The following is a 26,983-nucleotide window of genomic DNA, read 5'->3' on the forward strand; positions in this document are numbered from 1 at the left end:
CCTTTACTCTGCATCACCAGTTTATTAGACAGCCTAGAGGTCAATCAACCGTTAGCCAGCTGTTATGGCACATTTCTCTAGTGATGGGAAGTTCGGCTCTGACTGACAAATCTTCACTCATTGTGTTTATTTCAGTTGGTAATGCTCAATAGTTCCCCTACCGCAAATTATGAACTGAATACTCAATGGCATGGTTCTACAAGCCTCTTGTTCTTAAGGGGCTTATTGGAGCGGTCATATGGTTGCAACGCTACTGTTACTTTACATAAGATGGTGAACGCTGTCGTTTTGGTAATTAACAGGCAAGCCAAACTTTAATTCTTGAACTGAAAAATATTGTTTTCAAGATATAGTAAAGGAGTTTCGGATGGCTAGACCACTTGGTTAAAGGGGAAGATGGCCTAATGAAAACGGTCTAATCAGCAATGGCATTTTCAATTACTCTTCAACTTTATTCTTTATACAACCAAGTATTGACATGGTAAAATTGAGTACATTTGTATGGTATTGACTGTCTTGGTTTATATTTAGGGTAAAGTTTTGCAGCTTTGTCATTCTATTTGAAAACATATTTTACACAAAGCCACAGAGGGCCAGAGATTTGTAATCTGATGTACCCAAAAAGGCCACTAGATGGCATCTGATTAAATTGCATATTCCTTAATTTTCCAACATTTGTAATTATGGATCCCTATTAGCTGCTGTCAAGGCAGCAGTTACTCATGGGGTCCAGCAAAATAAAGGCAGTTCTATACAATAAAACTAACCTTACATTAAACAGATTTCACAAAACATTAACGGTTCCTACTCAGGCCACTACTCTACCACCACATATCTACAACAAAAAATCCATGTGTGTGCATCTATAGTGAATATGTAATTGTGTTTATGGTTTTAAATATGACTTCACTGCTTGCATGAGTTACTTGATGTGGAAAAGAAGCCATGTCATGGCTCTCTGTAGTACTGTGCACCTCCCATAGTATGTCCTGGACTTGGGAACTGTGAAGAGACCTGGTGGTATGTCTTGTAGCTCTCTGTGTACATTTAAGGGTGAGCTGTGCAGGCCAGTTCTGGGCCAATTGTAATTTTCCTAAGTCCTTTTTTGTGGCACCTGACCACATGACTGGACAGTAGTCCAGGTGCAACAAAAGGGCCTGCAGAACCTACCTTGTTGATAGCGTTGTTAAGAAGGCAGAGCAGTGCTTTATTATGGACAGATCTATCCCCATCTTAGCTAGTGTTGTATCAATATGTTTTTACCATGACAGAAGTTTATTCTCAACTTGTTACATTTCCACATTATCCATTACAAGATTTAGTTGAGGTTCAGGGTTTAGTGTTATTTTATGTCCCAAATACAATGCCTTTAGTTTTTGAAATGTATTTTTAATCTTTGTTTATTTAACTAGGCTAACTAAGTCGGTTAAGAACAAACTCTTATTTACAATGACGGCCTAACAAAAGGCAAAAGGCCTTTCACGACAAGAGAGACAACACTACATAAAAAGAGACCAAAGACAACAACATAGCATGGTAAGCAGTAACAGGAGTCCGTTGTAACAGATAGGCCTGCATTATTCAGTGTATATACATCCTTGGCTGAGTACCAGTGGAAAGTTTAGGAATAGTCTATGTTGATAGCAACAAGATCATGTTTTGAGTTTATGATCTTGCTCACTGGTTCTCAAACCTAGTCCTGGGGATCCAAACAAGTGCACATTTTTGTTTTTACCCTAGCACTACACAGCTGATTCAAATTATCAACTCATCAAAAGGCTTTGATGATTTGAATCAGCTGTGTAGTGCTTGGCAAAAAAACGAAAATGTGTACCCCTTTGGGTCCCCAGACCAGGATTGAGAACCACTGATCTAGCTAATGATTAGCACACTGGGGTAAATGTAGATGGGCAACCCCATGCAACCCCATAATACAGGTTATCATGCTTATTGCTAAATAACACACCTGCTTGATAATTTGGACCGATATGGTATTTGGCATTTGTTTTTAGTAATTGCAGCTTAAGGTGGCAATACCAGTTATTGAGTGTAAGGGGGAAATTACTTTGTCACACAGGGGAATTAGGTGTTGCGTAACTTGGTTAATTAAATAAATAAAATAAGTATCATTTTTTTTGTTATTTGTAAACTCATGTTCCCTTTATCGAATATTAGGTTTTGGTTGAAGATCTGATAACATTCAGTATCAACAATATGCAAAAATAGAGAACATCAGAAAGGGGGAAATACTTTTGTATGGCACTGTATATATACATTGAGTGTATAAAACATCAAGAAGAACTTCCTAATACTGAGTTGCAAACTCCCCTTTTTCCCTCAGAACAACCTCAATGTGTTGGGGCAAGGACTCGATCTACAGGGTGTCGAAAGCATTTGCAAGGGATGCTGGTTCATGTTGACTACAATGCTTCCCACAGTTGTGTTAAATTGGCTGTATGTCCCTATGTGAGTTGGATCATTCTTGAAACACACGGGAAACTATTGAGTGTGAAAAACCAAGGGGTTTGGTGGTGATATTCTAAACTGTTAGGTAGACCAACAGTTTAAAGTAATATTGACAAATATTGTTACTTGAGTTGTGATTGGGGTATATTGGCCAAATGATCAGGAAAGTTTTTGGTGTATTTTCCCTCCAAAATTCATAAGAAACAACCATATTACAGCTATTTGTTTAAAATGCTTTTAGTAAGTTACATAGTTTGTTACTGCTGTTCTCTCCTTCTTCCCTTTTTTTCCTGGTCTCAGGACGTTTTCGCACACTCATCACCGCTCAAGTCTGTTTCAATAGTCATGAGACCTAGTCTCCTTCCACCATTGTCATGGTGATAGTGGGGTACTCCATAGACACCAATGCGATAGCGGTCTGCTTTGTCCTTGACATCCATTGAAACAGAACCATTGAGGGAGTGAACATCTTGCGTCCTCTTCCTTCTCTGTTTGGGTGTCCAGAATGCTGAGTCACAATGACAAGGCAGAAATACAACCAGGGCAGAGCCTGAGTCAGTCCATACTGTAGTACAACCAACGGGAGGTTATGACAGGAGGAAGAGTGGGGAGGAGGGAGAGAAATAGGAATAGAGGGGGATGGGGAAAGGGTACAGACTAAAAACGCCTTGTCACCCTTCAGAAGTGTTCTGTAACGGTTAATCATTTATAGTATTACTATCACTTCTGTTTATAACTTTAACTTAAGAACATTCTTAGTTAGTACGATTCATTTGTAATGCTAAGAGATGCATAAAAATGTACAGGGTGGGTACCTGGAGGAAAGAAGGGGAGGGTCATGCTTTTTCTATTTCAGTCAAGGGGAGAGTTTACTATTTTTTAAATCTAGTCCAGGGGACGGTCATGTAATTGGAAATTCTCTGTTGGGCGTGAAATATGAAGTGTGCCTATAGGTTATTTAGCGTGGTCTCAATCAAATGATTCATAGCCTATAGGCTACAGGCTACGAAGTGCATCCTCGGAGATGCACAAAGTAAGGTTATATTTCTAAGATAGCTGCTGGGATAGCGTAAATAAAACTAGACTGCATTACACACTGCAACGGATTTTCCAACCCTGAGGCCTTTCTATGCCCTTGCTGATCAAAACCTTATTTTTTGCTGCCTAACCAATGCTGTGCTGTGTAGGTCTACAGTGGCAGTTCAAGAGGAGAGTCAAAGAATTCCTCAGAAAATTATTTTTAATTAGGCCTCGTCCAAAAAATGCAATATCTTGCGCGTAGACTAGCCTGTAGCCTATGTTCTGTTCAGTTTGAGAAGGAGAGCATTTGAGGACCAGAGGTCAACTTTGATAGCTTGCTACTACTATAATTGATTTGAAGAAAAACAATATGTTTCTTGCCCATGCTGTATTTATCCAAGTTATTGACATCACAATATCCAGATTTTAGTTACTTACATTGTGGTGCTGAAACTTGAAGCAGCAGTCGCGGCACAATCAATTGGAGATGGACAGCTGATAGTGCTGAAAATAGGCATAAAAGAGTAGGAATAATTCATTTAAACCGTCTTCATTTAATTAGACTTACTAACAGCAAGAGGGCTTTGTGTTGGAGCCTATTTCTTCCTTTCTGTTTAAGAAATAAGAGGTAGCTCTACTTGTTTGACAGACAGAATTGGGTTATAGGCTGCTATATCCATAGATTTGTCGTTCAATTCCTCCACCCACCATGCACTCTTTAAATAGCCTCCCTCCAAGTCAGTGAAGGACTGTTAAGTTAAAACCAGTACTGGAATTGAGGGGGTATGAGATGGTATGACATAGGCCTACCTTTTATTGAAGAAAATGTCAAAAAGAAAATGGCTACCATAAAACAGATCCGATTACATACAGTGATCTATAACAGCACTTTGGTCCGTTATGCTTTATGCAAAAAACAACTTGAAAATACCCTGGAAAGACATGACTTCGATCCATATGGGAATGTCATTGTTTAGTTTCTTTGACATTCAGAGTCTGAGCTACAATCTCCTATAGTGGAGGAGGCAAACAATATAATTGGCTTGAGAAGTAATCTAATTCTGTCACTTTCCATTGATTAAGCTATTTACTTTCTGTACAACAGATGTTTAAACCCAGACAGCTTTTAGGGAAACCCTTGTGACCTTCTGTTGTTAAAGAAGAGTAGCCATCTGTTAAATCTAACATTTTTTCTGCGTCGGTAGGCCTACTGTCTGGGGTGGAAAGGTAGGCCTAACTTTTGAAAGAAAGTACCATAGTCAGATTCCTAACAGGGACAGATTCGTTGGAAACAAGACACACTGATTTGGCATTGGAGAAATATGATAAGATCACTGGTGGGTTAAACTCCCCCCCCCCCCCCCTTTTTCGATAAAGACATTAATGTGTGAAGTAGGATGAATGTAGTCAATATAACTATTTGTTCAGCACTTTTGAAACGTACAGCGATAGAATTAAGAACATGGGCCGTTCTTACAGTATTCTCCCTGTGCACCAAGTCAGAACCGTAGGATAAACAAAGGGAGCATATAAGCAGACAATGAAAGCTCTTACAATATTTGTTTATGACATTTCTCTAAAACTGGCTTTAGGCTACATGTGCACCACCAAGTGAGAACAGTAGGCTAAGTTATGAGGGGGAAAAGGACCCAATTATTTGAGTAAGGGACATGGGCTACTAACAGTTTACTACACAGCATACACTTGGTATTACTTTATTAGCTACAGTATGTATATCTCCCTGGCATATTACATAATTTATGCAGCAGCATACAACGCCTTTCTGGACTCACCTGTTTGTGCTGTGTTCACATGAACAGGAAGGTTGCGCGGCAGTCCTTCGTGGGCAAATTCTGTCATCAAAGTCTGGCATCCTCTGGATTTATGGTGCTTTCAATACAACTGGAAACTCTACAAAATAAACAAGGTTGAATCATGAAGTCGGTGATCTTCAGGTCGGAGCTCTAGAAAGATGCCTGAGTTCCCGACATGGAATTCCAAGTTGGATGACCATTCAAAACGTTTTTTCCCAGTCTGAGCTTTCTGAGTTCCCAGTTGTCTTGAACTCACTGAAGTCTGAGATCTCCCAGTTCAAAGTTTCTAGTTGTTTTGAACTCAGCCATTGGCATGGCCAATGTTGAATGTTTATCCTTTTAAGCTTAGAAAAGTGAACCTTAACCCCAGACTTGGACCACAAACCAACTCCACTGAACAGTAGTCTAGTGATTGCTTTGCAATGCTTGCAGTCAGCCACTGATTCCTTCCAAACCACTCATTGTTGAATTTATGATTACCAATTTGATGTGCAAGGTTTATGTCCAATGGCCGATTAGCACCGATACGTTTTATCTATAATTTCTCTTCAGAATTCCCTTCATTTGACAAGGAATGAAAAGGATTTGCCAGTAGATTGTCAACTTAAATCATGATGATGACCGCTAGCTTGCTAACTAAGATTTTGAAAGTTTGATGTTGACATGATCAGTCCAATCAAAGCTACGGTAGATATAACGTGATTTGACATCATTTTTATCTTAGATGGGCACTTCTTATGTAACTACATGGCAGCACCCAAGGGGGTTGAATTTCCGAGCTTTCCCCATACATTTTTCTTTGACGTAGTGTCCCCATGAGTGTCAGAACACTGAGCCAATCATGGCGCAAGTAGAGAACATTACCAATCCCTACGCTCTGTATATTCTTGCTGCCCCACCACCACCACAGAAAGCACTGAGCTAGGTGGAAACACCTGCATTTTGGAGGTGCCTTACTCAAGAAAGCAAAAGAAGAGACAATGTTTGTATGTGGTTTTATTAACTTAATTATTTGTATTTTATTTTTTGTACATTGTTTGCAAACTGATATGTGACACGTATTGCCACAATAACATGCAAAACAGGTGAGGCTTAAACAAAGCTAAACATGAAAAACAAAGCTGCCCTGAATGACAGGTCCTCACTGGATAAGGTGAACACATAGGGCTATCTCCATGTCCATTCTTAGCCTCTAATTTGAGTAATTTGTGTAGTATTAAAAAATATTCTGCTAATATGTAAAATTCCGTAGAGTTGCATTAATTGTTTATAATGGCACATTTTTCTGCAAATACGATGATAGACTCATGCAATGCTTTTACTATGAATTAGATCTTTCCACCCGTACTCTTGTCCATAGGGGTCTGTGAACACACAACCTTCTGCCCTGCAGACCTGTGCACTATCAAAATTCCTGCATTGCCATGTAATGCTGACAGGACGAAGAACAGTTTCTAAAACGGCTTATCTAAGGCTCTGGTGTCTCCAAGAGGTGAGGTTAATCTGTTATCCACTTTGTTTTAAAAATTGTTGGGGCATGAGGAGTGTCACTTGTTTTTTTCTCAAGCGTTCAGGGAAGGTTTAGGTCAAATATAATTTGCTGAAGGCAGAGACATCCATTTTAATTTCAGAGATGTCCGATTATCTCTGTGTAACCCTTATTATAAATAACGTTCACTCCTGAAGTTGACCCTTCTGCTAAAACAAGGTCACTTTGAATGAGTGAGGGTTTCAGCTGACTAACAACACTTCATAAGGTTGCTGCTGACGAGCAACAGTTGAGGTGACAGCAAATACAGGAACATTTGTCCTTTTGTGAGACTGTGAAAATGACTCAAAATCTCAATCCACCTGATCTGAATCATGGATTACTATCTCTCCTAAGCATGACGCATTCTTTAGTCAAAAACTAACAATTTTCGCAAAGAAAAAGAACGCAAGGTATCTCACAGGCCTTTTGCAACACTGGTTATAATTAAAAAATGTATAATAATAAACCTAGATAGTAGCTATGACTTATAGAGCCGGTTTTGGGTTACATACTTGAAAAAAGGGGATTGTGTTCTCAAACATCTGGATTGGCATACTAGGCCATGACAGACTAGGGATCGTTTAAATGTTTCAAGTCTGTTGTCAGAATAAGAGTGCTGATATAGGATCCGGCCCTCCATGTCCATGTAATCGTATATATGTATACATTTCTTTACAAAAAAACATGGCCAAAAACAATTTACAACTTAACATTTACATACTGTAATGTATACGCAGAGTCAGGAAGCAGGTGCAGAAGAAGAGTTTAATAACAATGTTGCAAGGCAAATTAACAAAACAGGGGATGCGTACTGAACATGAAAACAGAACAATACTGCCTAATGACTGAGGCTACTGAGGGCTAAATAAAGGGAAGGTAATCAAGGTGATGATGAAGTCCAGGTGTGCGTAATAATGGGGAGCAGGTGTGCGTAATGATGGGAAATAGGTGTGCGTAAAATGGTTGCCAGGGCATGTGGTTAGTAGATCGGCAAAGTTGAGCGCTGGAGAGAGGGAGCGGGAGTAGGTGTGACAGTACCCCCTCCCGACGATGCCGACCAGGAGGACGGCTCTAGGGCAAAGAGAAGGCCGGTCCGGATGGCGGAGATGGAAATCCTGGACAATGTTGGGGTCTAGGATGTCGTCGTCCGAAACCCAACAGCTTTCCTCTGGGCCGCACCCCTCCCAGTCCACCAGGTACTGAAGCTGACGTCGGGAGTCCAATAGGGACCTGACGGCATAGGTAGGGGTCCCATCAATATTCAGTTGAGGCGGAGTGGTGTCATGGGGGACGCATCAGCCAGTGGACCGGGAACCACCGACCTGAGGTGGGTAACATGACAAAAGGTTAAGATCTGGTAGTTGGTGGGGAGTTGAAAATGGTAAGTTACCTCATTGACCCTTCGGAGGACCGTGAAGGGCCCCACAAACTGGAGGGGCTCAGCTTCCGGCAGGGCAGGCGGAGCTGGAAGTTCCTTGTGGAGCGCCAGATGCAATCACCAGGAAGGGACACAGGAGCCGGTCTGCCTGATCCTTCTGACGGTGGACTGCGTGCCGGAACCACTCATCGACTGCAGGGGCATCGGTCTGGCTCGGAGTCCACGTACTCCACCTAGGGAAAGAACCGGGCCCACTCCAACTGTCAGTCATGGCAGTGACTCCCTCGGAACCTCCCCAGATCCTGGTTGGTCCTGTCTACCTGCCCGTTGGACTGAGGCCGGTATCCGGATGTGAGATTGGCTGTGGCCCCCAGCTTCTCCATGAAGGCTCTCCATAACCGCTACATGAATTGGTGGCCACAGTCAGGTATGGAGAGCCATGCTAGTGGTATCGAGGTGGTGGAGAATGCGGAGGACCTCCTCCATGGCCGTACCCAGTTGCGCCAACTGGTCGTGGTGTTCCGGTGGAGTAGATGACCCTGTTCCCAGACCTTCTGGATGATGGTTTTCTTTCTCTACTGCTTCCATATTGAGAGGAAGTATTCTGCCGTGTATACGCAGTGAGTCAGGAAGCATGTGCAAAAAGAGAGTGCAAGGCAAATATGTACCGAAACAGGAAAACAAACCAATAATGCTTGATGAGAGGCTACTGATGGCTAAATAAAAGGGAAGATGATCAAGTTGATGATGAAGTCCAGGTGTGCGTAACGATGTGGAGGTGTGACACATACATATATTTCCACAAAAATGTATGACATCACACTTGCTCAGACCCAATGTATCCACACCAAATGTTGTTTCTAATTCTTATGAAACTCTACCCCATATGACTTCAAATTGTGTTATGTTGTTTCTGTCTATAGTCAACACACTCTCCATCTTGTTCCAATATCAGTTATTTTTAAGTCTTGGTTCCAATAGTTCATATTTTTTTCTCTCCATAGATTGTGAGTCGGATAGGCTCTCTGCAAGGTTTTGTAAATCTTACTTATCACATGCGTATCTTTTTCTAACTCAAATAGGATTCCCTCAACATTGCTTTGATGTCCAAAAGCTTTTAGGTATCATATAGTGTATTCGGAAAGTATTCAGACCCCTTGACTTTTTCCACATTTTGTTACGTTACAGCCGTATTCTAACATGTATTATAGTTTTTTTCCCCCATCAATCTACACACAATGTCCCATAATGACAAAGCAAAAACAGGTTAAGAAATGTTAGCAAATGTATTCAAAAATTAAACATTGAAATATCACATTTACTTAAGTATTCAGCAGTGATGTAAAGTACTTAAGTAAAAATACTTGAAAGTACGACTTATCTGTACTTTACTATTTATATTTTTGACGACTTTATACTTTTACTTCACTACATTCCTAAACAAAATGATATACTTTTTACTCCATACAAACCCAAAAGTACTCGTTACACTTTGAATGCTTAGCAGGAGAGGAAAATGGTCTAATTCACACAATTATCAAAAAGAACATCACCTGTCATCTGTACTTCCTCTGATCTGATGACGCACTAAATACATGCTTCATTTGTAAAGAATGTCTGAGGGTTGCAACATCCGTAAATAAATAAAAATATTTCCATGAAAGCTGTACACCACCAGGGTACAAAGATTGTCTTAGGGTCATTTTTGACCCGGCAATTTTACAATCATTTACACACCACATAAACCACAAAGACACACACACAATGAGAAATTGAGATTATGTCTGCTACTTATTGAACTCAGACAAAATTAAAACTTTATTTTGTTTTATCTGAAGAAGGAAATGGGGAAGAATACAACCAAGAGCACGATGCATCATCTTCAGATGAAGAAATCCCCCAAGCTGAAAGAGAGACATTTTTATCAAAGAATAGCAAAATAACATGGTCTTTGTCACCATATGACAACCAGGGCAGGATGGCAGCACAAAATGTCATAAGGACGACCCCAGGGCCCACTAGACATTCAGTTGCCCATGCCCAGGACATCACCTCAACATTCTACATGTTCATCACACCAGCCATCGAAAAAAATCATCCTGGAGATGACAAATTTGGAGGGTTTCCAGAAATATGGAGACAACTGGAAAAGGATGGATGAGATTGATCTGTGTGCCTAAATAGGGCTGCTAATCTTAGCTGGTGTGTATAGGTACTGAGACGAAGCTACATATAGTCTCTGGGATGCAGAGAGTGGAAGGGCGATTTTCAATGCCACGATGCCACTGAAAGTCTTTCACACTTTCTCAAGAATGCTACGATTTGATAACCATGAGAAAAGACCTGCAAGACGTATGGGAGACAAACTGGCGGCCATAAGAGAGGTCTGGGAGAAGTGGGTGGAGTTTCCTCCATACAGTGCCTTGCGAAAGTATTCGGCCCCCTTGAACTTTGCGACCTTTTGCCACATTTCAGGCTTCAAACATAAAGATATAAAACTGTATTTTTTTGTGAAGAATCAACACCAAGTGGGACACAATCATGAAGTGGAATGACATTTATTGGATATTTCAAACTTTTTTAACAAATCAAAAACTGAAAAATTGGGCGTGCAAAATTATTCAGCCCCTTTACTTTCAGTGCAGCAAACTCTCTCCAGAAGTTCAGTGAGGATCTCTGAATGATCCAATGTTGACCTAAATGACTAATGATGATAAATACAATCCACCTGTGTGTAATCAAGTCTCCGTATAAATGCACCTGCACTGTGATAGTCTCAGAGGTCCGTCAAAAGCGCAGAGAGCATCATGAAGAACAAGGAACACACCAGGCAGGTCCGAGATACTGTTGTGAAGAATTTTAAAGCCGGATTTGGATACAAAAATATTTCCCAAGCTTTAAACATCCCAAGGAGCACTGTGCAAGCGATAATATTGAAATGGAAGGAGTATCAGACCACTGCAAATCTACCAAGACCTGGCCGTCCCTCTAAACGTTCAGCTCATACAAGGAGAATACTGATCAGAGATGCAGCCAAGAGGCCCATGATCACTCTGGATGAACTGCAGAGATCTACAGCTGAGGTGGGAGACTCTGTCCATAGGACAACAATCAGTCGTATATTGCACAAATCTGGCCTTTATGGAAGAGTGGCAAGAAGAAAGCCATTTCTTAAAGATATCCATAAAAAGTGTTGTTTAAAGTTTGCCACAAGCCACCTGGGAGACACACCAAACATGTGGAAGAAGGTGCTCTGGTCAGATGAAACCAAAATTGAACTTTTTGGCAACAATGCAAAACGTTATGTTTGGCGTAAAAGCAACACAGCTGAACACACCATCCCCACTGTCAAACATGGTGGTGGCAGCATCATGGTTTGGGCCTGCTTTTCTTCAGCAGGGACAGGGAAGATGGTTAAAATTGATGGGAAGATGGATGGAGCCAAATACAGGACCATTCTGGAAGAAAACCTGATGGAGTCTGCAAAAGACCTGAGACTGGGACGGAGATTTGTCTTCCAACAAGACAATGATCCAAAACATAAAGCAAAATCTACAATGGAATGGTTCAAAAATAAACATATCCAGGTGTTAGAATGGCCAAGTCAAAGTCCAGACCTGAATCCAATCGAGAATCTGTGGAAAGGACTGAAAACTGCTGTTCACAAATGCTCTCCATCCAACCTCACTGAGCTCGAGCTGTTTTGCAAGGAGGAATGGGAAAACATTTCAGTCTCTCGATGTGCAAAACTGATAGAGACATACCCCAAGCGACTTACAGCTGTAATCGCAGCAAAAGGTGGCGCTACAAAGTATTAACTTAAGGGGGCTGAATAATTTTGCACGCCCAATTTCAGTTTTTGATTTGTTAAAAAAGTTTGAAATATCCAATAAATGTCGTTCCACGTCATGATTGTGTCCCACTTGTTGTTGATTCTTCACAAAAAAATACAGTTTTATATCTTTGTTTGAAGCCTGAAATGTGGCAAAAGGTCGCAAAGTTCAAGGGGGCCGAATACTTTCGCAAGGCACTGTACCTGTAATATCATTGATTTATGTCGTGGTTTTCTGTGACACTGATACTTATTACTGATAGTAATCTCTTTTGTCAAAAGGTTGCTGTCCTTTCCGGCAGTATATTCCCAGCAAGCCAGCAAAGTATGGCATCAAGATATGGGTGGCCTGTGACGCACAATCCAGCTACGCTTGGAAGATGCAAGTCTACACAGGAAGCCGACCGGTGGGGGCTCAGAGAAGAACCAGGGGATGGGGGTTGTGCTTGATTTTTTTTTTTTTGTGGAAAAGTTTTATTGACACATTTCCTTTAAAAACAGCTCATACATTTTTTACATCATTGATACACATAAAAACGGCAACAAAGCATAAAACACAGCATTTGAAAGTTACATTTAAATTTGTTAAAAAGCACATGTTGTTAAAACCAATGAAAACAACCATGGATAAAAGTACTTTCCTTGTAAAAACATCAAATCTGTAAAAGCCATTTAAAATGTGTACTAATGATCTAACAAAGGTAAAACATTTTTAAGACATGAAAAAACCATGTTAAAAAGTCACTTTGTTAAAAGGCTGTCTTCAGTCCCTTGTACAGGAGGGGGGTGAGTCTTTATCAAGCTCACCTCATCCTGCTCTTCTGAATAGATCATCGTCCCGTCCTTCGGGGCCCAGAGGAGATCCCTCCCCTAGGCGCATCGCCCTAGGCGCCGCAGCGCTGTCAGGCCGTGGCCGCCGGGACCTAGGGTGTTGTGGGGGACCCTTCGCCTGGGGTCGAGGCCCGCTTCCTTCCGTACCACCCCAGGGCTTCCGTGGCTACCATGGCCACTGCCTGGGGGGTGGTCTCTACGTTTTTCGCTACCAGCAGGTTACGGGAGGACCACAGTGCTTCCTTCAGGCACGTGAGGGTGGGCCAGAGCTTGGTGAAGGCCTTCGATGGAATGGGCCTTCGGCCCACCCCATACAGCACGAGCTGAGGTGTTAGGTCCTCCCCTGCTGGCAGACACGAGGTGATCAGGGGGCCTGCTTCCTTCCACAGGTCCCTGGTGGCTCTGCACTCCCAGAGCATGTGCCTCACCGACTCTTCTTGGCCGCAGCCTGGTCGGGGGCACGCGGATGTCCTCGCCATGCCCCGTGAGTGCATAACGGCCCTGACCGGGAGGATCTCGTGGGCGACCATCCAGGACAGGTCCCGATGCCGATTCAGGAGAGCAGGATGGGCCACGTTGCGCCAAACCGTTGTGGGCTCACCTATAGCGAGCCCGCGCACTGGACACACTGGTTCCCGATCCTGCACAAGAGAGAGAAGAGAGCGGTGTTTTGTTAAAACCGTGACTGTTTCTTTTTCCAGTTTAAAATGTCTTAACTTCTGGAGCTGGACGTAGTGCGGGGGTAGCAGGAAAGAGACTGGGGCTCGCAGGTCGACTGGGATCAGCCTCAGAGTCCTGAGGTAAGATCCCAGCCAGAACCGTGCGAGGGCCTGGGTCTTGTTGTTGTCCGGGGAAGTGGCAAGAGTCAGATGTAACGCTGTGTAGCGGCTGCCCAGGAACAAGTAGAGGTCAGGCAAGCCTTTCCCCCCCTTGGACCTGGGCCTCTTGACCACCTCCCTCCTCAGCCTCTCCCACTTGCCTCCCCACAGGAAGTAAAAAAGCGTCCGCTCCAGGTCTAAAATGCTCCTTCGAGGGGAGATAAAAACAGAACTGATTAATAAAAGCACAGGTAAAATCACAGCTTTAATGATTAAAACCTTGCCCTCAAAAGTCAGCTGTCGTAGTCCCCAAAAACCCAGTCTCTGTCTTACCGTCCCCAGGATTCCGCTCCAGTTACCGCTCCCTCCTCCCCCCCGGTCAAACTTTACCCCCAGTACCCTTATGTCCGTCAGTTTAACTGTCAGAGGTAGTCTGGTCAAGTCTGGGTCTGCCCACGGTCCGAAGAATTGGGCCTCTGTCTTGTCTCTGTTCAGTCTCGCCCCAGAGGCTCGTCCGTACCAGTCAGTCCTGTCCAGAGTCCTGTCGACGGATAAAAGGTCGGTACATAAAATGTTGACGTCGTCCATGTAAAAGACGCACTTGGCGGTCATCCCCCCACTCCCCGGGATACCCACCCCACTGATCCCTTGGTCCCTTCTCAAGACCTGTGGGGGTTGTGCTTGATGTGACAGATGGACTGAGGGGGCACAATGTCACGTGTGACAATTTCTTCACCTCTTATGAACTCTGCCAGCAGCTCCTGAAGACAAAGAGCACCATGGTTGGCACAGTTATAAAGAACAAGCCTGAGCTCCCCCCTGCACTCCTCGCTACAAGGGAGAGAAAGGCCTTCTCATCAAAGTTTGCCTTCGTGATATGGAACAAGATCAACCCTACTTAGATGCCTGATAAGCAGAACAAGAGGAGGGTGTTCCTGGAGCAGCTGGGAAATGCACTTGTAACCCACACATTCAAAGAAGGGAGCAAATCCCCCGCACAACAGCCTCTACAGTGCTTGTGAAAGCTGTTCAGGGGGCTGAATTTTGTCCTGTTCCACCTGAGGCTGCAGCTGGGCCAAGCAAGAGGAGGAGATGCCAATTCTTCCCCCAAAGAAGGACTGTAAAACAAATAATATGTGCTGCACAGAGAAATACATCTACAAAGTTCATGCACACACACTTGCATACTGTCCTTCAAGTGATTGATTTATATTCTTCATGTTTTTGTTTTGTATCTATGATCTTATTTTATTCTTATTTATTGTTGTTGATACACCTTGTGGGTGGGGGCAAAGGTTAAAAAATGAGAGGACTAGTATTTTGTAGTTTAATTCCTCATTATACAGTATATAAGAATATATCACTGTTTCCAAAAACATTTAAGACTATTATTATTTCCCTTCAATAGAATACATTCAAAACTACTCTGCACATTTCTGCTACTTTCTTAGGCTATACAAGTGCAATCTCTTGCAAATTTTTTTTACATCTACGCAGTACCTTTAGCAATAATAATAATAATAATAATCCTCTACTTTATTAAAGAACACAATTATGACAGTTGTGGTGTAATAAGAACAAGTGGTGTCAACTGATTAAATGCAGTCTTTCTGTATTGTGAAGAGGGAAACCCCAGATATTCACAAAGTTTGTGACGCATGATAGGTTGCTACTTCATGCAAAATAGATTTGGGGTTTAAAATACAATTAACCTGCTTTATTTTAGGGGTTTAGTGAAGGCGGGGCATTGTTTAACCTTAGGACTAGGGGAGTATACAGAATGTTAAGACTACACAAGGGTTAAGTTTATTTAAAACAAAATACTTTTTGACTTTTACTCAAGTGGGATTTTACTGGGTGAGTTTCACTTTAACTTGAGTCATTTTCTATTACGGTATCTTTACTTTTACTAAAGTATAACAATTGGGTACTTTTTCAACCACTGATAATCAGACCCTTTACTCAATACTTTGCTGAAGCACCTTTGGCAGCGATTACAGCCTCAAGTCTCCTTGGGTGTAACGCTACAAGCTTTGCAAACCTGTATTTGGGAGGTTTGCTTAAGTTCATTGTCCTGTTGGAAGGTGAACCGTCGCCCAATCTGAGGTCTTGAGCTCTCTGGAGCAGGTTTTCATCAAGGATCTCTCTGTAATTCTGCTCTGTTCAGCTTTCCCTCGACCCTGACTAGTGTCCCAATCCCTGCCACTGAAAAACATCCCCACAGCATGATGCTGCCACCACCATGCTTCACCGTAGGGATGGTGCCAGGTTTCCTCCAGATGTGACGCTTGGCATTCAGGCCTGAGTTCATTCTTGGTTTCATCAGACCAGATAATCTTGCCTCATGGTCTAAGAGTCCTTGAGGTGCCTTTTGGCAAACTCCAAGTGGGCTGTCAAGTGCCTTTTACTGAGATAGCTGATACTTTGCTCCGTCAAAATATAAACTTCACATTTTGTTAATATTATGACAAGTATTTGTAGAAAAAAAGTTGATTGTCCCATCTTTTAAGAATCCCTGAGCTCTAAAACAGCAACATTTTTCTCTCTGCCTCATTGGAAAAAAATCCATAGATTTAGATATGATATAACCAAAGAATGTTGTTATCCAGCATTTCTCGATATTACAGGCTTTGCCTAATCAAAACACTGCAATAAATTCTACAACTAACCTGGTATTGGCTGTACTCTCTTCGTTCCCAATTCTGGAAACCAGTTACCTTAAACATGTCCAGTTGCAGGTGGTTCTACAAATACCAGAGAAAATGCAGGTAGATAGAAAATAAAAATATATTTCTTAGTTTTCTCTGGTGTTTGTGCATTTGCCTGTTGCCTTTTCTTTGCAGGTTTTGCCTTACACAATCTAATGCAGGAGTATTAAATTTACCCTACAAGAACTAGAGTCTGCTGGTTTTCTGTTCTACCTGATAATTAATTGCACACACCTGGTGTCCCAGGTCTAAATCAGTCCCTGATTAGAGGGGAACAATGGAACTGGCTTCTAGGTCCAGAGTTGAGTTTGAGGGGTATAGTGCATTTTAAAGTTGAAGAGCACCAACCACAGATACACATGCTCACTAGACCATCTCGAAGTCTAAATTCAATATAGAATCAGTGTGATGAGGTGACAAAGAGATTTTTTACTATTGCAACATGCAGTGAATAGAATTCTGTTGTTCTCTGGTTTAGAAATCAAACTCTGGTTCTCTTATTGCAGATCAAATTGTTTACATTTTTCCTAATTGTATTATAGAAGACATTGTAATGCAAGGTATGCTACAGTATATGTGTAGGATATGCTGTATTGGCTAATTTGCATATGCAGCTTAGTTTTTTAACCTCCATTCTAGCATACATGACACACACATCTTTCAATCTACACGCTTTTATCTGACTTTCTAGCCAAAACATGATTTTTTTTAAATGTCACATTTTCTTATTTCAGTCTTTGGGAGTTCATCAAACACGTACAGCAAGCAATTTGAGTTTTCAAACCTCGTTTGAGGCTGTGTTTACAATCTAGATAGAAGCAGTGTTAAACTACACCTTTTATGAGAAAATGTGCAAGAATTGAAGGTGCCATCACATTTTATAGTTATTATAAGAATGTTTTACTGTCATCTACAAAAAATCTGCTCCCCCCTCGATGGGGATCGATTAACTTCACGTTTTTCCGGCTTCCGCCCACAACCTATAGTTGCATATTTGCATTTTTGAATGAATACTTGAGAGAGTAGCCCACCATTCACATTCTATTCCATATTCTGAGCCATAGGCCTATCCAGGCCTTTACACTTAATGTAGTTGGTCCAAAGGTGGCATCTCGACACTCACTTTAATTGGATTGATAATGTATTTCTATCCCAGTTCACTTTCACTACAACAAAGTAATCAGCCTCTCTGTTTTAAGTTAGACTAACACAATACTTGTTTAATTTTATTAAATATAGAATCTTCACCTTATTAGAACATGATTTCCTTTACAACCATGTATGTATGTACGTATGTTTGTATACTTTTAAATTAATTGATAGTGCAATTAAAGTGTGTAATCGAGTCAGAAGCTTCCTGACATTGAGTGCCTCGACTCCTATTAAGTTAATTGAGTATTAGACATTTGATGTTTTGTGCCATATTCTGGTCTAGTGGTAATGCTGCTGACTCTGGACCACACATGACCCTTTGCGGCATGGATTCAAACCCTGCCTACGCCTTCAGATCTGTATTCATCCTGATCTCAATAAAGAGAGAGAAAATACTAATATATATAAAGAAATTAGTAATCTCCAGACCATGTACTAACCAAACATGGTGAAGGGAACACATCCTAGATCTGAATGAAGGAAATATTCTTATTAAATACTTTTTTCTTTACATAGTTGAATGTGACGACAACAAAATCACACAAAAATGATCAATGGAAATCAAATTTATCAACCCATGGAAGTCTGGATTTGGAGTCACACCCAGAAGTGGAAAACCACACTACAGGCTGATCCAACTTTTATGCAATGTCCTTAAAACAAGTCAAAATGAGGCTCAGTAGTGTGTGTGGCCTCCACGTACCTGTATGACCTCCCTACAATGCCTGGGCATGCTCCTGATGAGGTGGTGGATGGTCTCCTGAGGGATCTCTTCCCAGACCTGGACTAAAGCATCCGCCAACTCCTGGACAGTCTGTGGTGCAACGTGGCGTTGGTGGATGGAGCGAGACATGATGTCCCAGATGTGCTCAATTGGATTCAGGTCTGGGGAACGGGCGGGCCAGTCCATAGCATCAATGCCTTCCTCTTGCAGGAACTGCTGACACACTCCAGCCACATGACGTCTAGCATTGTCTTGCATTAGAAGGAACCCAGGGCCAACCGCACCAGCATATGGTCTCACAAGGGGTCTGAGGATCTCATCTCGGTACCTAATTGCAGTCAGGCTACCTCTGGTGAGCACATGGAGGGCTGTGCGGCCCCCCAAAGAAATGCCACCCCACACCATGACTGACCCACCACCAAACCGGTCATGCTGGAGGATGTTGCAGGCAGCAGAACATTCTCCACAGCGTCTCCAGACTGTCACATGTGCTCAGTGTGAACCTGCTTTCATCTGTGAAGGGCACAGGGCGCCAGTGGCGAATTTGCCAATCTTGGTGTTCTATGGCAAATTCTCTGCCAAACGTCCTGCACGGTGTTGGGCTGTAAGCACAACCCCCACCTGTGGATATCGGGCCCTCATACCACCCTCGTGGAGTCTGTTTCTGACCGTTTGAGCAGACACATGCACATTTGTGGCCTGTTGGAGGTCATTTTGCAGGGCTCTGGGAGTGCTCCTCCTGCTCCTCCTTGCACAAAGGCGGAGGTAGCAGTCCTGCTGCTGGGTTGTTTCCCTCCTACGGCCTCCTCCACGTCTCCTGATATACTGGCCTGTCTCCTGGTAGCGCCTCCATGCTCTGGACACTACGCTGACAGACACAGTAAACCTTCTTGCCACAGTTCGCATTGATGTGCCATCCTGGATGAGCTGCACTACCTGAGCCACTTGTGTGGGTTGTAGACTCCGTCTCATGCTACCACTAGAGTGAAAGCACCGCCAGCATTCAAAAGTGACCAAAACATCAGCCAGGAAGCATAGGAACTGAGAAGTGGTCTGTGGTCACCACATGCAGAACCACTCCTTCATTGGGGGTGTCTTGCTAATTGCCTATATTCAATTTGCACAACAGCATGTGAAATGTATTGTCAATCAGTGTTGCTTCCTAATTGGATAGTTTGATTTCACAGAAGTGTGATTGACTTGGAGTTACATTGTGTTGTTTAAGTGTTCCCTTAATTTTTTTGAGCAGTGTATATAGAATAATGGGTTTTGACATTGGTGGTGACTTTCTGAACTGTTATAGTTAGACCAACAGTTTAAAGTAATACAGAAAAATATTGGTATTTGAGTTCTGATTGACTAAATTGACAACATTTTCTGGAAATTTGTTGTATTTTCCCGTCAATTCACCAGAAACAACCATTCACGGCTATTTGTTTTAAAATGCCTTAGTAAGTTACACAGTATATGTAAATTGCATAGTATAGTATATGTTCCTGCTGTTCTCTCCTTCAAATCTGGTATCAGCCGGTCTTCGCCCATTCATCACCCCTCATGTCTGTTTCTGCAGTCACAAAACTCTGCCTCCTTCCACATTGTCACTGTGATAACAGAACAGAACTACCTCGAGACCAACGATGGTTGATAAATGAAGATAGTTAACTCAGGATGTTTACCACTGTCTGCTTTAGGAGGTGGCTCCTTAAGCAGACATCAATGTGATAGTGCGATGACTTCCTATTAGGGGGGAGAGGAATGTAGGAGTGGGCTGTCTCGCTTCCTCTTCCATCTCTGCTTGAGACTCCAGAATGCTGAGTCACAATGATAAGGCAGAAATACAGCCAGGGCAGAGCCTGAGTCATTCCATACTATAGTAGAACCAACAGGAGGTTATGACAGGAATAAGCAGGGGTGCTAATTTCACTGGTGACATGCATTTTTGTCCTCTCCCCAGTTTTATCATTGGAATGTGATACAAAACGAGGCAACGGTGTGCTTTTGAACCATGCAGATGCCTCCGAGCAGTCGGGTAGGCTGTTTGCTGTGTTTATTCGACCCCAAAAATATATAAATATATATGTCCCCTCCACATCTAAAACCAATGTTGCTCCCCTGGTAAAAATAGTGGGAGGGAGCAATTGGGAGAGAGGGGAAGGGGGAAAGAGTACAGACTAAAAACACTGTGTCACCCTTCAGAACTTAAATAGAAAGAGTTATGTAATGGTTAATCATTTACTGTATTACTTAGTGTTTATAACTTTGTGCAGCTGGTCACATGATGGACCCTGTCATGACTTTAACAACTTAACACACGTTCTCGGTTTTGAACATTACAGAAAAGAATTGCATTAAAAAATGAAGACAATTCTATGTCAATTTCATTTTTAATGCTACGTTTGCCCTTCTGCTAAAATATGGTCACTTAGAACGATCTGGACTCAGGGGTAGACGTAACATAGTAAAAGTAAATTCAGGATACTCCCATTAGTATGATATGTTTTGTATGGTATGTATTAATTTGTGGATGTCCATCATCAATATCGTATTATATTTTACTAATTGCAATTTGTACAATATCTTACGATTTGCTAAACATATGATATCTTACGAATTCCAATTTGTTGTGGCTAACGTTAGCTCGGTGGCTAGGTGCTAGCGTTAGCTAGGTGGCTGAAATTAGCTAGGCTAGGGGTTAAGGTTAGGTCTAAGGTTAAGGTTAGGAGTTAGATTAAAGGGCAACCTTTGTGATGCTAGACGTTCGCGTTATATGCTCACCCTAAATTATCCTTTAAGCATGACACATCATTTAGTCAACAGGTGAAGAATGCCAAGTATGTCACAGCCCTTTTTGTAACACCAGATTAAACAAACTGATAGATAGAGCCTGTTTTGGCTTACATTTTAGGTGAAAGGGGTCCTGTCCTCAAACAATTGGAGTAGAGGCACTACCTTACATACTAGGCCAGTAAAGATCAGGGGCTGTAAAATCAGTGGCAGCTGGGGGGCGGAGCTTCCCCATCAAGTAATGTTATTCAATGTGATCTAAAAGGCTAAACTGAGCCTAAATCGGCACTCTTACTTTGAGAGGCTTGATGCATACTGCCCCAAAAGACCTAAGTAGTGTTCGATTACCCATTCTAACATACTGTATACTACATACATGCTGCATACTATTAGTTCATAGGGCTCCCGAGTGGCGCAGCGGTCTGAGGCACCGCATCCCAGTGCAAGCGGCATCACTTTAGTACCCGTTTTGAATCCAGGCTGTATCACATCTGTATGTGATTGGCCCAGCGTCGTCCAGGTTTGGCTGGAGTAGGCCGAATTTGTTCTTAACTGACTTGCCTAGTTAAATAAAGGTTACATTTGAGTATACTGTAAAAGAACGTTAAACTTCTAGTTGAGCTTACTTTCGCTTCGCCAGTCTACCGGAAGCTGATGGTGTTGCTATGCAACGTTACACGTTATAGCATAACTAATTACTAGCTAGACATCATACGATTTCGGGTGTGTTTGTAAATTAAATCTGGAATGCCAGAGTATGCTCTCGGCGTTCGTAAATTCAGAGCGTTGTCAGATTGTCCGTTCGTAAATGTAAAGCGTTTCGCCCTCGGAGCGCTCAGATCCCACACTGGCCGCTCTGGCCGAGGAGTAGGGTTGATCCGAGCATTTTGACCTCACAACGGCTGTCAAGCACCCAAGCTAACTGGCTAACTTTGGCTAGCTACTTCCAGTGTCCATTGAGAACGCACAATGACTATACCACTTAGCTAATCCTGATGTATTAATAGCCAACTAACTTTACGTTAGGTAGCTAGCTAACATACTGGTACATACTGCTGTAATGATATGCTATGCTATGTAAGGATAGCGTAGCTAAAACATTGTCAGCCAACATCAGACATAACGTGTAACGGAACTTATTTGAAAAGTCATTACATCGCATTACATCTTAAATAATGTGAAGAGGGGTTTGTTCTCTGCCCACTTCATTTCATGGATAAAGAATCTTCCATTAAAGATAAACAAATGAACAATGAAAGTTAAATCAGGGTCCATGTCAAAAAACATAATATCATAGTCTCTCAGATTAACATTAACAGTTTTCTCTTTAAGATAAAATCTTCTAACTCACTCCAAAATCTTCTGACAAAAGAACATAAGTATACAATATGGAATAAGAAAGACTTAAAACACAAAAACAAGTATTTATTTTTCCAAAACTTGTTTGACAACAACATTATTTGGATTAAACAATTATTGAACAATTATCAAGAATTCATGAGAACACCCAATGTTACATTCACTCCTGAGGAATGGGATCGTCATCAAATGATCCGCATAGTTCCTGTTGAATTTCTAAAGGTGATTGGCTACGCTTTGTGAGGGTGGATTTCACTGACGCATTCCGTTTGGAACAATAAATAGAGCGAACAAGGCTCCTTCCAGTTCACAAGTCTGAGAAGACGCATGAAGAAGTTCTTGCTTCAACAGTGATTGAACGGAACTCCTCTGCCTTCGTCCCGCATTTTGGATTGATAACATAACACTTACCTGAACTATAATAGCAAAATAGTCGAATAAACCCTATTTTTGTACCGTTACTTTAGATATTAAAGAAAATCTGCCAAAATGGAGTCTCAGATCCGCCAGAACTATCACCACGATTGCGAAGCTGCCATCAACCGGATGATCAACTTGGAGATGTTTGCCTCCTACACCTACACTTCAATGGTAAGGAGTCTACCAAGATGACCGTTTTGTTGAGCTACCTGTTGTTATGCCTGGGCCTAAATTCCACTTTTCACCTGACTTTTCTGTAGCCAATCACCTCGACTCCGTTACGTACATATTTGAGTTTTACTTGGCAAGGCTATTAAGATCCTCCAGGTTGGTATAGCATTCAAGTGAAGCCGGGAATCTATCCTACCTTGGTCAGAGCGCGTAACAACTCCTTGACAGGTTAATTGTCAGGTTACCAAGTAGACTACAGACTAGACTGATTCATGCCTATATCATCAAGCTTAGTTGCCACAACAAGAACATAATGCCCAGTCACGTTCGGCACTTTTTTTTCTTCTAACCACACTTTTGTTTGTCCACCCAGGCTTTCTATTTCTCCCGTGACGATGTGGCTCTGTCTGGCTTCGCGCATTTCTTCAAGGAGAACAGCGACGAGGAGCGGGAGCACGCCGACAAGCTACTCTCCTTCCAGAACAAGAGAGGTGGACGCATTTTACTCCAGGACATCAAGGTGAGCGCCTGAGCATCGAGGAACACATTTAGATTGTAGACTGATAGAAAATGTCTTTACTCCATGGAGTGTCCAGCGTTAAGTTGATATAGAGAACCTGTAGTCCTAAACATACTGCCTTTAACCACTGAACTGAAATGATGTGAGGGATGTAACTCTGTTCACTTTATCCTGACCTTAACGTCTGCTAGTAGTCCCTAACCCTCCTGTGTTCACTCTGGCCTGTGTAGAAGCCAGAACGTGATGAGTGGGGCAATGGGCTGGAGGCCATGCAGTGTGCTCTGCAGCTGGAGAAGAATGTGAACCAGGCCCTTCTGGACCTGCACAAGATTGCCTCTGGAAAGGTTGACCCCCATGTAAGTTATGGTGAAACCACACATCACATGTATGTATCACATAGAATACAGGTACTGTCTCAAGAGATGATCAGGTTGTTGTAGCTCTGATAACTAATGACAGGATTGGGTGACCTGTTTCTTAACACGCACACAATAGTCCAGATGCACACTACACACACAATGCAGCTAATGCATAAGGGGTGGCAGGTCATCTAGTGGTTAGAGCTTTGGGCCAGTAACCAGAAGGTTGCTGGCTCGAATCCCTGAGCTGCCAAGGTAAAAATCTCTTCTGCCCCTGATTAACCCACTGTGCCACGTTAGGATGTCATTGTAAATAGGAATTTGTTATCTGCCTTGTCTAGTTAAAAAATAAACTGCAGACACCTCATTATCTGCCCTTATGCCATTACCACCAGGCTCTTGTGTGTTACTCTATCTACAATAGTCTGTAGTCATTATCTTTTCTGACCTGTGTTTTCCCTCTTTAGCTGTGTGACTTCCTGGAGACCCATTACCTGAATGAGCAGGTGGAGGCCATTAAGAAGCTGGGAGACCACATCACCAACCTCACCAAGATGGATGCTGTCAAAAACAAGATGGCAGAGTACCTGTTTGACAAGCACACCCTGGGAGGCCAGAGCTAAACCACTTCCATCCCCAGGCTACGGCCTCCAGCCTCAGACCAGGACTCCTGGCTTCTCTGATGGATCCTACTGGCTTTACATTTATAGGGGAGAGTGTTAAACTGGTGCAGTGCAACACAGCTGTAACATTAGTGTTTCTGTTGACAACACTACTGTATTGGAGGCAAGGCTTCTTATAAAACAATTAAAAATATCAGTTAAGTTTGTTGCTGTTTTCTAAGTGTTGACCTGTAGTAATGGATGTTGTATCAGTCTATTGAGGTTCTTTGCTCTTTTACTGAGCATCTTCATACCAGTGGTGAATACTGACAATTGACTGACTGAGGGTCATAACAATAGAAGTTTAACATGAGGTTTTATAAAGGATGTTACCTCTCACCACAGAGGGTGTCCTTTACCGTATCTTGTAATAGTGCCATATCAATTAAGGGCCCAGCTGTCAACTCTAGGTCCATAGGAGTGAAATGGGTAACTACAGTTGATATAGACCTTTTAATCTGAGCATCACAAGTTTATTATTATACAGCCTAGAGGTCAATCAAACCCTTGCGTCCTGCTCGGTAATTCAGTTAGCAAGTTATGGTATATTTCTCTAGTGATGAATTTCATCTCTTACTGACACAAAATATGTCTACTTCAGGTAATACCCAAAAGTTCCCCTACAGCAAACTATGAACTGAGTACTCAAAATAGTAAATCTACAAGCCTCTTGTTCACCATAAGGGGCTTATCGGAGCTGTCATATGGTTGCAAAGCTACTGGTAATTTACTGAAGTCGTTCATTTTGGTAATTGACAGCCAAGCTTCACCTTAATACTTTTAACTGAAAATATTGCTAGACAATTTTAAGGTGTCCATATAGTAAATGAGTTTCTAGCGGGTAGACCATTTCGTTAAAGGGGAAAATGGCCTAATGAGAAGTGTCTAATCAGCAATGGCATTTTCAATAACTAAACTATTTCCTTTTCACAACTGCCGCCAACATTAACAACCTAGAAGTATTGACATGGTAAAATGGAGTACATTTAATTAAAAGATAATGGTGTTCACAGAGTTGATTTATATTTAGGGTAATGTTTTGCAGCTTTGTCATTCTATTTGAAAATATATTTTACATGTGAAATCCACACACGCCAGATATTTGTGATAATCAGACGTACCCAAGAAGGCTACTAGATGGCATCTGGTTCATTTGCATTTTCCAACATTTGAATTTATGGATCCCTATTAGCTGCTGTCAAGGTATCAGTTACTGGGGCCTCCCGGGTGGCGCAGTGGTTAAGGGCGCTGTACTGGGTTCGCACCCAGGCTCTGTCGTAACCGGACGCGACCGGGAGGTCCGTGGGGCGACGCACAATTGGCCTAGCGTCGTCCGGGTTAGGGAGGGATTGGTCGGTAGGGATCTCCTTGTCTCATCGCGCACCAGCGACTCCTGTGGCGGGCCGGGCGCAGTGCGCGCTAGCCAAGGTTGCCAGGTGCACGGTGTAGCCTCCGACACATTGGTGCGGCTGGCTCCGGGTTGGATGCGCGCTGTGTTAAGAAGCAGTACGGCTGGTTGGGTTGTGTATCGGAGGACGCATGACATTCAGCCTTCGTTTCTCCCGAGCCCATACGGGAGTTGTAGCAATGAGACAAGATAGTAGCTACTACAACAATTGGATACCATGAAATTGGGGAGAAAAAGGGGTAAAATCAAATTTTAAGAAAGGTAGCAGTTACTCTTTATGGGGTCTAGCAAAATAAAGGCAGTTCTATACAATAACACTAACATTACATTAGATTTCACAACACATTAAGGGTTTGCCCTCAGGCCACTACTCTTCTACAACACGAAATGTATTGCATTTTTCAATTAATAATTGAGTAGCCCAGCATTCACATTCAATTCCATATTTTGAGCCATAGGCCTATCCAAGCTTTTACACATAATTTAGTTGTCCAAAGTTGGCATCATCATCACTTTAATTGGATTGATAAGGTATTTCTATCCCAGTTCACTTTCACTACAACAAAGTAATCAGCCTCTCTGTTTTCAGTTAGACTAACACAATACTTGTTTAATTTGATTCATTATAGAATCTTCACCTTATTAGAACATGATTTCCTTTACAACCATGTATGTATGTACGTATACATGTATACTTGTTATATTAATTGATAGTGCAATTAAAGTGTCATCAAGTCAGCAGCTTCTTGACATTGAGTGCCTCGACTCCTATTAAGTTAATTGAGTATCAGACATTTTGTGACATATTCTGGTCTAGTGGTAATGCTCCTGACTCTGGACCACACATGACCCTTGGTGGCATGGATTCAAACCCTGCCTACGCTTCATATCTGTATTACTCTAACTTTCTGTCCCCCCCTCTCATTCATAACTTGATATCTCAATAAAGAGAGAGAAAATACTAATATATATAAAGAAATTAGTAATCTCCAGACCATGTACTACCCAAACATGGTGAAGGGAACA

At 42.2% G+C, this 26,983-nt stretch overlaps 1 protein-coding gene across 1 annotated transcript; it reads left to right on the forward strand.

Annotated features, from left to right (window-relative positions):
- Window positions 1–22,669: 22,669 nt before the first annotated feature.
- Window positions 22,670–26,695, forward strand: LOC118936485 (ferritin, middle subunit-like). Its single transcript, XM_036938021.1, has 4 exons — window positions 22,670–23,008; window positions 23,382–23,528; window positions 23,759–23,884; window positions 24,355–26,695. Exons 1-4 carry the CDS (start codon window positions 22,907–22,909, stop codon window positions 24,508–24,510), a joined length of 531 nt encoding a protein of 176 aa, XP_036793916.1. The 5' UTR covers window positions 22,670–22,906; the 3' UTR covers window positions 24,511–26,695.
- The last annotated feature ends 288 nt before the right edge of the window (window positions 26,696–26,983 follow it).

This window comes from Oncorhynchus mykiss, chromosome 12, assembly GCF_013265735.2.
Source record: "Oncorhynchus mykiss isolate Arlee chromosome 12, USDA_OmykA_1.1, whole genome shotgun sequence".
Lineage (NCBI taxonomy): Eukaryota > Metazoa > Chordata > Actinopteri > Salmoniformes > Salmonidae > Oncorhynchus > Oncorhynchus mykiss.

Bases quoted from the DNA above. Each gene is read 5' to 3' on its own strand.
- LOC118936485 (XM_036938021.1), top strand. From the start codon at position 22,907: ATGGAGTCTCAGATCCGCCAGAACTATCACCACGATTGCGAAGCTGCC. The intron at 23,529-23,758 runs GTGAGCGCCTGA...TGGCCTGTGTAG, and splicing joins TTTTACTCCAGGACATCAAG to AAGCCAGAACGTGATGAGTG. The intron at 23,885-24,354 runs GTAAGTTATGGT...TTCCCTCTTTAG, and splicing joins CTGGAAAGGTTGACCCCCAT to CTGTGTGACTTCCTGGAGAC.